The sequence below is a fragment of the Monodon monoceros genome, unplaced genomic scaffold (genome assembly GCF_005190385.1).
Source record: "Monodon monoceros isolate NGI ecotype Baffin Bay Population unplaced genomic scaffold, NGI_Narwhal_1 Super_Scaffold_12, whole genome shotgun sequence".
NCBI lineage: Eukaryota > Metazoa > Chordata > Mammalia > Artiodactyla > Monodontidae > Monodon > Monodon monoceros.
In genome coordinates this window covers 14,970,299-14,985,078 of record NW_021703768.1, presented here as the reverse complement: position 1 = coordinate 14,985,078, position 14,780 = coordinate 14,970,299, and the positions used below count along the sequence as shown (strand labels likewise).

General features: G+C 38.9%; 1 protein-coding gene across 2 annotated transcripts in view; it reads left to right on the top strand.

The window, feature by feature from the left end:
* The window catches only part of RETREG1 (reticulophagy regulator 1), a 123,844-nt gene extending 115,877 nt beyond the window's left edge, over nucleotides 1–7,967 (top strand). For both annotated transcript variants that reach the window (XM_029219063.1, XM_029219064.1), the window contains 5 exons: nucleotides 253–337; nucleotides 2,269–2,406; nucleotides 3,183–3,247; nucleotides 3,444–3,570; nucleotides 5,725–7,967. In XM_029219063.1, the coding sequence (XP_029074896.1) occupies nucleotides 253–337; nucleotides 2,269–2,406; nucleotides 3,183–3,247; nucleotides 3,444–3,570; nucleotides 5,725–6,218 (909 nt within the window). In that variant the 3' untranslated portion in view covers nucleotides 6,219–7,967. The remainder of the gene's footprint in view (nucleotides 1–252; nucleotides 338–2,268; nucleotides 2,407–3,182; nucleotides 3,248–3,443; nucleotides 3,571–5,724) is intronic.
* The last annotated feature ends 6,813 nt before the right edge of the window (nucleotides 7,968–14,780 follow it).

Below are 14,780 nucleotides of genomic sequence, written 5' to 3'. Positions count from 1 at the left end.
GGAGATGTTGTTCTCTGTGCCAGAGGTTAGCTTCTGGAACCTTCCAAATGATTATCACTTAATGTTAAAGTGGGCTAAGGCTGGCTGAACACAGCAGTCATTAGTCAGATCTAAGTGCAGACAACACTGTTTGAAAAACATTTGCCATAACATGATAGACGGCATATAGATCAATAATTTTGTGTGTATCCTGTGCTCTAAAGTATCTTGATGTTATGTACGACTGTCACATGTTGCTTCTATTATTTTTAGTTTTGTCTCCTGGTCTGCAGTGTATGCACCTTTTTTACGATCTTGGGAAGTTACATTCCTGGGGTTATACTGAGCTATCTACTGTGTAAGTATAGTAGAACATTTTGCCTAATTGATGTGACCCATATGGTATCATTTAACGGTCTACAAGACGTTCCACAGTTTAGAAGAGGAGGGATGTGTTCTTGATTATAAAGCAAGTTGATTATTCTTTAATTTCCTGCTGTACAAAGTTTCTCCTTTTTCTAGAGACATGTTGCTATTTCAAAATTATAAGAATAGCTGTCAAAATGCAAGATTATATATAAGTGATTCATTTTATTTTAAATTATGTCAATAAAGCTGTAAACAAGCTCTACTCTCCACCCCCCACAAATACATGAATACTTTTGCCGTTGTGCATGATCTGCGGCTCAAAATATAATTAAAACCACAATGAGACACCATTATATCCCCACCAAAACGGCTGACATTAAAAATACTGACTATATCAAGTGTTAGCCAGGATATGGTGGGTAGGTAGAATGGTACAACCACTTTGGATAACAGTTTGGTAGTTTTTTAAAAGCTACTATGTGACCGAGGCATTCCACAGCTAGGTGTTTTCCCAAGAGAAGTGAAAGCATACACCTATACAAAGACTTGTCCACAAATGTTCATAGTGGCTTTATTTGTGTTAGCCAAAAACAGAAGACAATTCATATGTCCATCAACAAATAGATGGGTAAACAAACGGTGGTACATCCATACAATGGATTACTACTCAGCACTAAAAAAGTGATGTAGGCAACAGTCTGGATAAATCTCAAAATAATTAGATTGGGTGGGAGAAGCCAGGTAAAAAAAAGAGTACATACTGTTTGATTCCATTTATATATAATTCAAACTAATCTTTAGTGACAGAGCACATAAATGGTTGCCTGGGGATGAGGCGGGTAGGGCAGAGAAAGACCAGAGGGAGGGATTAAGAGAAACATGAGGAAACTTTTGGGGGTGGTATGGTCACTATCTTTATCATGATGACAGTTTCTTAGTTGTATGCATATGTCAAAACATCAAATTGTACACTTAAAATATGTGCAATTTATTGTATGTCAATTGTAACTCAAAAGTGCTGTAAAAAAAGTTTCGATTTCCTGCTTCTCCTCAAAAATATAAAGATCTGGCCCTGCCACCTTTAGATGGGGCAGTCGCTCTCCACCCAACCAACCCTCGTATTTCCCTAGTTTTCTCGCACCAGCCTTTAACATTTACAGATACCTCCTTGTCTTCTAGAGATATTTGAGTTTGCAACTCCTATTTAAAAGGTAAATGGGCACGTGTCCTGACAACAGCAGAGAAATAAACAGTAGGGAATACAACGCCTTTCCTGCGTTGATCTTCATTTCCTTTTGTATTCCTAATGCCTCACACAAAGGGCCAATGGTCAGAGCTCACATCCATTCTCCCAAGTAGAACCCCTGTGGAATATCAGCCCTTTGATCTGCCTTGTTTAGGAGGGAAAGGAGAAGAGAACCAGGGAAAGCGAGTCTAATACGGGCAAGGCATTATTCAGATGGTCTGTAGTTATCTCACTTATCCTTCCCAGCAGCCCCAGGAGATGAGGTTATTATCCCAGTATTACTGACGAGAGGCTAACAGATAGTTAACAACGTTTCTATGGAGAAATGATCATTTAACAAATAAATAGAGTTGATATTTTAATCCAGGACTGTTGTCGGGAAAGCACGTAACCTTTGTATAAATTTTGAGGGTAAGAGGATTGAAGGGATGGAGTTATCTAATTGCAAGTCTTTGAAAACCATGACTGTTGGGTTGTGTGTATATAGGAGAAAATGGTTTCATTACAGGGGGAAGAATAAAAACTATGGACTTATTTCACAGAGGCGCTTCCTTAAGAAAAAAAAAAACCCAATTTGTCCGTAAGGGAACTGAAATAATTTTGTGACATGCTGAGATGTAGCCTTTGGAAAGTAAGGTCACTTTCCTTAAACTCTCTTCCTCCTTATCTTGCAGTACTATGTGCATTTCTGTGTCCATTTTTTAAGTGTAATGATATTGGACAAAAAATATACAACAAAATCAAGTCATTTCTGCTGAAACTAGATTTTGGAATCAGAGAATATATTAACCAGAAGAAACGTGAGAGAGCTGGTAGGTAACGTTTGAATTTTAGATTCCACGCATGAGATGAGACATCAGCTGGCTATTATGAAATCACCTTTAATATATTTCAGGATGTTTTAGCCTTTCACCACATATTATTACAGAAGCAAATCCCCCCAAAGTAACATAGCTTTTTCCTATTTTAGGCTTTTATGCTTTTCTCAAACATACAACAAATCGCCTTTTTAATCCAAATTGTCAGGGGAGAGAGAAAAGGCTTCAACACTTCTGTATTTGCTACTTACTATTTATTTTCTCTAAGTCGTTTTCTTTGGGAGTGGACGGTTGCAAATAACAAATGACACAGGTAGGGCTGTGTGTGGGAGCCAGTAGAGGGGGCCAGTAGAACGGGAAGGAAAAGAAAATAGGGGGAAGACTAATGTGCTCCTTTTTCACTTTTTAACTTGGCTTGTGACCTTACAGATTCTCAAACTACAGGGAGCATCGGAATTGTCTGAAGAGCTTATTAAAGCTTAGATTGTGGGGCCCATACCCCAGAGTTTCTGATTCAGCTGGTCTAGGGGAGGGCCTGGGGATTTGCCTTTCTAAAAGTCCAGGGGCCACACTATGAGGACCACTGATATGGACCATTTCCCTCGGAAACCAAACAGTTGCAAATACGTGGACCTTGTTATGTGCAAACATTTAATTACGTGGAGGCGTTGGAGAATATGAGGGAGGTGGGATAAGGATATCTAATGGGTAAAATACACGCTGTCTAAGCTGGCCGGGAAACTGAAAGCTTCCAAATTTTTTCCCAACAGAAGCAGATAAGGAAAAAAGTCACAAAGATGACAGTGAATTAGACTTTTCAGCTCTCTGTCCTAAGGTATTTTTTGTTTAGTTTTCAATTTGTTCCTGTGTGGTTTGACTGTAAATTTATCTAAATGTACCAAAACTGGAATGATATTCTTAATAGACTCCTCCTGTTTCTCTAAGATGACTGAACAATATCGAAAGGAAAATGTTTCAAAAGATTCCCCACAGAAGTTTGAAATGTGTCACTGGTATTTATATTAACACAGATTAGCCTGACCGTTGCCGCCAAAGAGTTGTCTGTGTCTGACACAGATGTGTCCGAGGTCTCCTGGACTGACAATGGGACCTTCAACCTCTCAGAAGGATACACTCCACAGACGGACACTTCTGACGGTATGCTCACACTCCTAGATGCTCTGATTTTTATAATTATGAGTGCGTGCAAAGGTATTTAATCTGTCAACTGCTGACTGGATAAACAAGGTGTGGTACATCTACACAATGGAATCTCACTTGGCTATAAAAATGAAGTACTCACGTTTGCTACAACATGGATGAACCTTAAACACATTATGCTAAAGTGGGGGAAGCCAGACACACAAGTTCACACCTTGGGTAACTCCATTTCTATGAAATGTCCAGAATAGGCAAATCCATGCAGAAGGAAAATAGGTTAGTGGCTGCCAGCGGCTGGGGGAAGAGGGAATGGTGGGTGACTGGTAATTAATATGTTTCTTTTGGGATGATGAGAATGTTCTAGAATTAGATGGTGGTGATGTTGAACAGCTTTGTGAATATATTAAAAACACTTAATCATATACTTTAAAAGGGTAAGTTTTATAGTATATGAATTATATCTCAAAAGCTATTTTTTTGAAGAGTATGAGAAAAACATCTAAGCTAATCAATGTCCAAATCTGCCTTTATTTTGAAAACAAACAATTGACAATGAAAAAACTTAACTTCTGGAATATCTGGTGGCATTGTTTATAGCACTAATGGGACGGAGGAGGAGAGAAGCTAATCCCGTATATCCAGGGCTAGTCCTTATTAAGAGGGACTGAAGCATGGGGGGCAAGTTTCCCAAATCCAAAGCTGATTCCAGGGTTTCTCATATACTATTTTTTTTTTTTAACTAACTTGTTTTTCTTCCAAGTTAGTTAAAAAAAAAAAAGCTTTCTTATCTTTTATAATTAGGTTAAGTACAATTTAAAATGAAATTTGAGACAAGTCTTGTGCAATAACTTTTGCTAGTCTCATTGGATTATTTCAAGTCATTTTAACAATATACTGAAAATATAAGCAGGTTATAATGGAGGATTATGAATTAATTATTTTATATGTGTCTTTATAAGCAAGAACACACTTTCTTTTTCTAGAGGAAGGAAGAAGGCTGTGTAGTGTTGAAAAAATACAGGTTTGGAGATTGGGAGACCCAAGTGTAGCCTTGCTTTTGTCATTAACTTTATTGTATGACCTTGAACAGGTGACATGATTTCTGTGGATCTTAATTTCCTCATCTTTAAAGTGCATTAGAACAAGAGGGTCACTGAAGTCCTCTCAAGCCTCTACAAGCTGTACATACCTACAAGACCAGTAAAACAAACCCTTTGTTCTTAAGCATCCTGTCTCAGATTTACACAACAAAGGGAGCAACAATAATCGAACCCATGTAGAAAACTTTCATTAATTAACTTGAAGATTCCAAAGAGTTACTGAAAGATTTTCTGTGAAAAGTGAAAAACAATGAAATCACTGTCTGCCTACTAACCTGACATTGCTTTCAAATGTCCCAAATCTTAAAGCGTTCCTGTATATATTCAGGACCTATATTTTGCTAAAACGGTATGGTTAATTTCAGCTATACTCATGGAAAGCTAAATGTTTCCATAAGCTCTTAGGTTGAATATGGCATAGAAGGAACAGCAGCTTTTTTTAACTCATTGCTTTAAACAAACACAGTTACAGATACTCAAACAGATCTCCATGAATGAAAATGCAAAGGCTGGATAATAGTCACCATCTGCTGGACCCAAATCTATGAAAACGTCCAATTGAAATATTTTTTATTTTGGATTATACATATCCACATTGGCTTAAGCTAATCCCCTCCCCAGGAGCAGGATGAAATTTTGGTGAACGTTTAAACTCTAGTCAGAGCCCCAAGCTGACATTAAGACAGGCTGAATAGTAAGTCATTACACACTTTTTGTGTTTAAGAGGAAAGCTAAGGCCATCGGGGGACATGTAGTGTTTGTGTGTACTTGTGGAGAGAGTGTCCCAGACTTGGGGGGGTCTGATGGGAGGCTAGATGAATGCCAGAGTGATTCAGAGGATTCCAATTAAAAGCAGGGATCTTTTAGACAATTCTCTGATTTCAAATTTATTATGGTTTATTACAGGGTCTTATAAACCTTTGACTTTCTATTTTTTGTATATCTGAGATAGTAAAGGTTTATCAATTACTACTTTATACCTTAGAAGTTGAATCATAAAAAAAAATTCATTACGGTGCTTAAGCATGAACTTCTGTTCTACATTTCACAGATCTTGACCGACCTAGTGAGGAAGTTTTCTCTCGAGACCTTTCAGATTTTCCATCTCTAGAAAATGGCACAGGAACGAACGATGAAGATGAATTAAGCCTTGGCTTGCCCACTGAGCTCAAGAGAAGAAAGGAGCAGTTGGACCGTGGTCCCAGACCCAGCTCAGAGAGGCAATCAGTGGCTGGTCTCACCCTTCCTCTGAGCGGTGACCAAACCTTCCACCTGATGAGCAACCTGGCTGGGGACGTCATCACCGCTGCGGTGACTGCCGCCGTCAAAGACCAGTTAGCAGGCATGCAGCAAGCACTGTCTCAGGCTGCTCCCAGCCCAGGGGAGGACACAGACATGGAGGAAGGGGATGATTTTGAACTACTGGACCAGTCAGAGCTCGACCAAATTGAGAGTGAATTGGGGCTTTCACAAGACCAGGAAGCAGAAGCACCGCAAAATAAGAAGTCTTCAGGCTTTCTTTCAAATCTACTCGGAGGCCATTAGTCTGGGAATCAGCTTGTATGACAGAGCACAGATAAACTACCAAAAAAATTCAAATAAGCAAAAAAAGAAAAAAAAGGAAAAAAAAAACTTTTCAAACTGTGAGCTTTACTGATTACTTTAGAATTTTTTTGGCCTTTTTTTTCCCTTCTGCAGTGAGTTAATTGGATATATATCAGCTGACACTGATAGATTGATATTTCTCATAGTTATTTTTATGTAATGCGCATGGAAATGAACTTTATATATATGTATATATATTTACTGCATTGTCAGAGTTGAATATTAGAGGTTGTTTTTAAAGCAAAATGAAAACACCCAATTATTGAGGTCCTCCCATTAGTATTCCGTATTTTTTGTTCACAATTATTTTTTCAAGCATGCAAAAACAGTTTATTGTAACTCGCTGAAATATTAACAGTTAATTGTGAAACATGCTATATTGGCCCCTCTGTTCCTAATACTTGGAAACAGTCAAAATTTTTTGGTAGATTTTGATGTAAAAAGACAAAAATGATCAAGGTCACTTTGGTTGAAAGACTTGGAAGATACTATTAAAATTCATTTCCTAGGAACAATTTTGAAAATATATTTAACTACGTTGGATGGGCTAGTACATTTCCATGTTATTTTTGCAGTTGTAGACTTTAGGCTTCCTTGTAAATGGCGTGCTCCATTGACTGCCAGCTCTAGTCTTGCAGCAGGTGGTATTAACCCATCGAAAGCAAGTAATTAGATATCATGTAGACGGTGGTTTCGATGTAAGCAGCGATCGGGCTGTGCTTTGTTGTTCAATTGTCATATATTTGTGATAGGGATGTTGTGAGTACAGATCTATTCTGCCTGCTCAGAACTAGGTTAAACCTCATCTTTCATATTATGGAAAAAGTCTCTTAAAATTGTGAAACTAGTTGCTGGTATGTTCTATGAGCGATGTGGTCATCAGCCTTAGAGAAATGAGAACTGTTTGTAGTCTGACTCTCCTACAGGAGAGAAACTTGCTTGGTTTTCAAGTGTATTTATTTGCCATACAAGTCTAAATCTGTAATGTGTTTCTTCTTAGGAAGCTAGAATATATTTTTCCTTTATTTTAAACTTTTTAGATCACTTTTAAATAACCACATTTCACTTAGCTGTTTAACAAAGGACTAAAGAGAAGAAATCAAGCTAATTTTGTTTTTGTGATAGAAACTTTTAATATAGAAACTTTTAATAGTGTTGAGGGACCATGTCAGCAACTACCAACCATCTCTTCAATCTTCAGGTACAGCTGGCATTCTGACAGATGCACACAGACATCTGAGCCCCCCAGAAAGGAAGGATAATCCAAGAATATAGGAAATCTGTGGTCCCCTCCCTTTACTTTATCCCTTCCCTTATATGTCTAAAGAGTAATGATAGGTCATCTGACATTTTAATGTAGCATCTCTTATTTATTTTTTCTTTCTGAGGTATTAAAATATCTAGACTGAATTTTGCCAAATATTACAGGGAGAGAAGTTACTGCAGACTCTGAACACTTGCTTTTCGTGATTGACGATGCTTCTGTGTCATTAGTGCCTCTTGACTGTGTTTGAGTCCTTTACTGATACAAATTGAGCCTGTGCCTTCATTATCTTGCCCGTTTCGGTACAGATGAAAACCTGGTGTTAGATGTATGAACTGTGTGGGTTTGCAAGGAATATACCTGAATTCTATTTCAGTAAGAGTTTCTGGACATGAAGAAAAATACAGTCACGTATTTATAAAATAGTTTGTTACCAGGTTTATTTTTTTTTTATGTGTATGTTTCTTCACTTAAAAAATATTCTTGGCCATGAAGTCAAAGTTTAAAGGTCTTTTCAGTTTCTTCATTGAGGGGAAAACGAGAAGTTAAATAACTTAAGTAATTAAAGAATGTGTTACAAGTCACTGGACAAGCTTACAAGGAGATAAACTCACGATTTGATGGCATGAACAGTAAAGCCAGAATCAGATGTTATAAACTATAAGTTAAAAGGGGTTTGGGGAGGCTGTTAGGGTAGAAAAATGTGTTACAGCCCTATGGTGGAGACATACGAGCTCTCTGTGGGCAGTAGGATTATAACCACACATGCACTTCAGTAGTATTTGTTCCAGAATATATGTGGCTATAAATTTACACAATGTAATAATGGCACTCTTAATACTATCAAACATAGGGATGTCAAGGGGTTTCGTTTTCTGTGTGTGTGTGTGTGTGTGTGTGTGTGTGTGTGTGTGTGTGTGTTTGACGGGGGATAGGGTGGGGGGAACATTATATATAGTCCTGTTTCTGGCTTTAAGATGTACTAACAATAAACCCTGTGATTGATTCAGTACAGTGGGAAACTACAGATTCCTTACCATGAGAATTTATGCAGTCATTAAAATGTGAAGCATGGATATTTCTTAATTGTAGAGGAGCTGTAGAAAGATGTTTTGTTCACTTCCTGTAGGAAATACTGAGCAAAACCATACAGTGGGAAAAGCATACACTGATCATGCATTTTGATCTGAAGCAATAAAGCAGGGCTGAAGTTCAAGTTTGTTTTCGAAGGTCAATCCAGGCTTAAAGCAATATTTATATTCTCATTCTGAACACCTTTACTTTTTATCTACCCTAAAAATCCTCAGAAGTGATTTTTTAAAACTGCTCCCTCCCCAATTTAGTAGAATGTCAGGAAAAGAAACTTTTATGAGGTTTGGCAAGTGGCAAACATCCTCAACGTATTTTGGCATCTCACTCTTATATCTGAAATAAGTGCGACTTTATTCCTTTTTAAAAGTGGCGAGTGCCAGCATACTACTGATTTTAGGCCAGAAGCAAATCTACATTTAAGAAAAAAGCGATTTAAAAGTTTTCCTTTTCTGTTTATACCTTAGGTTGATGTAGTTCCTTATACTGCTCTGGCTATGTTAGTTATGAGATAAGAAATTATTTTGAAAACCCTTCCTAAACTACTACCCTTCCTAAACTACATGTGTCACAGGTCACATGTATCACAATGAAGACACAGTCTCTGAACTATATTTTTGTATATTATTCCTCCTTTTCCACTGAAGCATTTAAGGTAGGATGGGATGTCAGAATTATGAGGTCTGGGTTCTGATGTTAACATTATGACCCTAAGACACAATGTCAAGTCGCATAGCATCTCAAACCACCACCTCAGTTTCCCCAAACATAAAATTAGGAAGCTAATTCCTATCCTCTCACACAGGGATGTTTTGAGAATGAATGAAAAAAGAAAAATGTCTGAAGCATTTTCGGGGGGAAAAAAGCTGTATAAAACCAAGATAGTGATCTTTTTCCTGTTTCAGCTAAGCCATCTTTTTGAACATTAAAGAAAAGTCAATCAACAAGAACCTGCTTACAAAACAGACTCTAAAGTTCTTTTAATGGGCCTAGCATGATATTGGCCTTATAATCCAATAAATCCTGTAGAAAGAGAGGATAGACAGTGTTGCCAAATTGTCTGTTATTTCATTTGACTCTGAAACATGTGTAAGGTTCTACATTAGTCATTGTGAGTGGTTCTAACACATCCTGGCTGCGGGACTGAAAGTCACCTAACATCTGTACTTGTTTCCTTCACCTATAAAATTAAGATAAAGCACCTGCCTCATAGTATGTTATAAGGATTAAATGTCTAAGACTGGGGTTGGCAAACTACCACCCATGGGCCAAATCTGGCCTGCCACCTGTTTTTATGGAATATTTAAAAATATAATTTTCTTTTTCTGGACTTCCCTGGTGGCACAGTGGTTAAGAATCTGCCTGCGAATGCAGGGTACATGGGTTCGAGCCCTGGTCTGGGAAGATCCCACATGCTGCAGAGCAACTCAGCCCACATGCCACAACTACTGAAGCCCATGCGCCTAGAGCACGTGCTCCACAACAAGAGAAGTCGCTGCAATAAGAAGCCCGTGCCCCGCAACGAAGAGTAGCCCCCTCTGGCTGCAACTAGAGAAAGCCCGCTCGTAGCAACGAAGACCCAATGCAGCCAAAAATAAATAAATTTAAAATATATATATAAATATTTTAAAATAGTTCCAAAAAACCCAGAAGACTATTTTATGACATATGAGAAATACATGAAATTCAAAATTCAGCACCCATAAAGAATGTTTTATTAGAAGAGGGCCACACTCATTTATGTACTGTCTATGCATCCTTTTATGCTAAAACAGAAAAGTTGAATAGTCGTGATGACACCATAGGCCTACAAAGCCTAGTATATTCACTATCCTTTTATAGGAAAAGTTTGCCAATCCTTGGTCTAATACGTAGAAAACACTCAGTTCCAGTTAGGGTCCTGTGTAATCCTCATGACTACAATTAAGTGGTATTAAGAGCTTTTCTTAGAAGGATGGGGTCAAATAAATTGTCCGAAGTCACACAACTACTAAGAGGAAAAGCCAGTTTGACCCCAAAGCCTATTCTCTTTCTAATATGTCACACTACCTAATAGTTTTCATTTTTTAAAAATACATTAAGAACGATCATATTTATGGGCTTCCCTGGTGGCGCAGTGGTTAAGAATCCACCTGCCAATGCAGGGGACACGGGTTCGAGCCCTGGTCCAGGAAGATCCCATATGCCGCGGAGCAACAAAGCCTGTGAGCCACAACTACTGAGCCTGCCCTCTAGAACCCGAGAGCCACAACTACTGAAGCCCACGCGCCTAGAGCCCATGCTCCACAACAGAAGCCACCGCAATGAGAAGCCCGCGCACCGCAATGAAGAGTAGCCCCTGCTCGCCACAACTAGAGAAAGCCCGCGTGCAGCAACGAGACCCAATGCAGCCATAAATAAATAAATAAATAAATAAAAAAAGAATGATCATGTTTGTAATAGTTTAACAGAATTTCACTAAATATTAAAAATTGATTTTATTTGACTTAGATTAATTTTTTTTCAAAGAATCCACAAATCAGCTGATCCAAACTGTTTTAAATGCTGCAATAACCAGATTTTGCTATACATTTCAATCCCTTGTTAATTTAAGAAAACTTTGCATATCTAGATATCCAAAAACTAAGAGGTAGTAAAATGTTTTTAAATTGTTTTTTAAAAATCATAATGCTTTACTTAACATTTTTATGAACACAGAAGTCATAGAAGTTGTAATTTAATAAATATATGTTTTATATTCTATATTTATTACCCCCTATAAGTTAACCTCAACTAATCCAATCACCTTCATACTTTTCCCTTTAAAAATCAAGTTGCCACTGCAATACAGGAATGTGGACAGTAGTATCAACTGACTTGAAGGTGACCTTAGTTTTTGTCTTAAATTTTTTTTTTTTTTTGCGGTACGGGGCTTCTCACTGTTGTGGCCTCTCCATTGTGGAGCACAGGCTCCGGACGTGCAGGCTCAGCGGCCATGGCTCACGGGCCCAGCCGCTCCGCGGCATGTGGGATCCTCCTGGACCGGGGCATGAACCCGTGTCCCCTGCATCGGCAGGCGGACTCTCAACCACTGCGCCACCAGGGAAGACCCTGTCTTAAATTTTGTAATTATCAAAGATCACCATCCCAGTGTCATCCAAGCTGAAAAAGAACATCATCGTGGGTACTGTCACTTTTCCAGTGTGTAGAGTAACTTCAATAATTTGGTAAGTGAATTAGTTTTTAAGAGCTCTGTCACAGTATCCAGAAGGAATTCTAATTTCCAGTATTTTCAAAGCTAAACTTTTTTCATGGGCAGACTCAGTTTAAATTCTTTGGAAGAATGATTAATTTGGTAATAAAAATTCTTGATAGTATTATCAGCAGAGTTTAGACACATTAACTTAAAACCCTAGATATGCCATGGAGAAATTTAACTCAAAGGTCTCTTGGCCAAAGGGCTTGCATTTACCAAGGACCTACTGGCTATAGACCTGCTCCTTTCTGGCATTTCTCCAATCAATTACAGATACTGCTGCTGGATCTATTCGAGGTCAGTTCTATTCCTCATGCCCATAAAAACTGAAACACTCTTGGAGTCCCTACTGTTCACCAACTGAAAAATGAACAGCAAACTCTAGAATTCAACCCTTTACCCAGTGGTACCTTAAAACTTCCTAGACTTCTTTCCCCTATCTTTTGCCTCAAGAAAACTAGACTTGTTGTCTTCCTAAATATGTCCCTTATTTTCTCTTCTAGGTGCACCGGCCCACTTTTCCACTTGCAGATGAAGTCCTTATTGTCCCCTCTCTCTCAGGACCCACCCATCTGAACTGTCAGCTCCTTAATGAAAACTTTTCTCATCTCCCTAGCTGATGCCATTTTTCTGTTCTAAATACCCAGTGCCCCTTTCTTTGTATTTCATCTTACTTGACCCCATCTTTATTCTATTAGTTGTGTATTTGTTACCATCCTTAACAAAGCAGAAAAAATCCCCTTGAAGACAGATGTTTTAATTTAGAACCAGTAGGATATTATATATGAGATATTGTGATTTATAATAAAATACAGATATTTGGTCTTTGTCCCATTCTGGGCAGGGAGCTCCTAAAACCCTTGGAAGGTCTTAAGTGATGAGAGTCATAAAGGTGTCTTTTGTTATGTTGATGAGGTGACTTCTGCAAAGCCCTTAGGTAGCCTAGCGGAGAGGGTGTCACAACCAAAACTCCAGAGGGAGAGAATCTCTTGTTTGGGAACTTCCTGACCTCACCTTATGTGTCTGTTCATTGGGCCGTTCATTTACATCTTTTAATATCCTTGTAATAAACTGGTAATCTAGTAAGTAAATGAGTTTCCAGATTTCTGTGAGGTGCTCTAGTAAATTACTCAAACCCGAGTAGGGGGTCATGGAAACCTCTGATTTATAGCCAGTGAGAAGCACAGGTAAAAACCTGGACTTCGCATTGCCTTCTGAAGTGGGGCCAGTCTTGTGGGACTGAGCATTTAACCTGTGGGATCTGACTTTAACTCCAGGTGGAAAGTGTCGGAACTGAGTTGAATTTGAGGACACCCAGCTGGTGTTGGAGAATTGCTTGGTAGTCTGAAAAAAACACCCATGTTCCTGGAGATAGGGAGCATGGGTGAGCGGTGATAGGAGATACTGAAAACCAGGCAAAGGAATTTAAACTTCTTCTATGGGCAACAGGTAACCATTCTTGAACACAAGGAGTGACACAAGAGGAAACATGGCTGAGAGGAATTAGTGTGATTATCTCTATGTGCTGTATGGTAGACTAAGAGGAAAGAGAAGGCTCTCCAAGGAGACTACAGTAGAATCGCAGCCCATGGGAAATTTAACAAGGTGGAGAAAACAATGTCCCTTTGAAGAGGAAAAGGAAAGAACCCGTGGAGAGTTCAAAGATGCTGAAATGGGTCATGGAAATGGATGGGAGGAGGTAGGGAGGAAATAATGACCTGAAGAAGGAACAGATGCTTGAAGAACCATATGTGAACGATAATTGGAAAGAGAAAACAGAAGTTCTTTACTTAATATAACTGCTTTAATTTTAGAGAAGCTTGAAAATATACATTATTTTGCTTATCCCTGTTGAACAAATTACATTTCTTAAGATGGATATCTGTCCAGAGGACTCAGCTATTTTAAAAGATTTTGTAATCTAAAAATCAAGTTTTCTGGAATGAAATCAGCACCAGACTTAACTTGCACTACAAAAGGTTTAACAAATACTGAACAATTTATGTGCCAGCACTGTTCTAGCTTTGGGGTACACAGCAAGGAAAGGAGTTCCTGTTCCCACGGAGCTTGTAGTCTGGAGGTGGATGACTAACCTATAATGGGACTGACTATCCTGGTTTGCAAATAATGGAGAGGTTTCCTGGGATACAAGACTTTCAGTGCTAAACCTGGAAAATCAGGGACAAACAACAAATGCTAGTGGTGGCCCATTTCCCAAATGGTCCCCGAAGACACCCCATTCATGCCCTTACAAAGTCCCTCCCACATTAAACAGAGCTGACTTTCCTAAGTAAGAGCATATCGTAGAAATGACCCTGTGTGACTTCCAAGGCTAGGTCCTAAAAGATATTGTGACTTCTACTTTGCTTACTTTTGAGGGAAGCCAGTAACCATGTTATGAGGACACTCAAGCAGCCCTAGGTAGAGGTCCACCCAGTGAGGACCCCAAAGCTCTTGCTATCAGTGTGTAAATGAGCCTCTTCCAAGGGGATCCTCCAGCCAGAGTCTTCCAGCTGCCATCACATGATCAGCCCCGTCCCCCTGCAACTTCATGAGTCCATGAGCCACGTAAATTTCCGACTTACAGAAATGGAAAGAAGCAAAGTCTGTTGTTTTCCTGCTAAATGTTGGGGTAATGTGATATGGAGTACTAGATGGCTAGTACAGCGCTACCGAGAAAAGGTCTGCTTAGGAAAGACTGATGAGTTGGGGGTAGGCACTACTGTGAAAAGAGGGTGTGGATAGGCCCCTCCTGTAAACGCATTTGGGCAGAAACCTGCAAAGTAAGGGAGCAAGACAGCAATACTCGATCCAAGCATAACAGTAAAGAATTTCTGAGATTTAGTATGCACCTGAGATGAAAGATGTTTGCTTAGCCTTGTTAGAGCAACATCAAGTGTCAGTGTGACTGAAG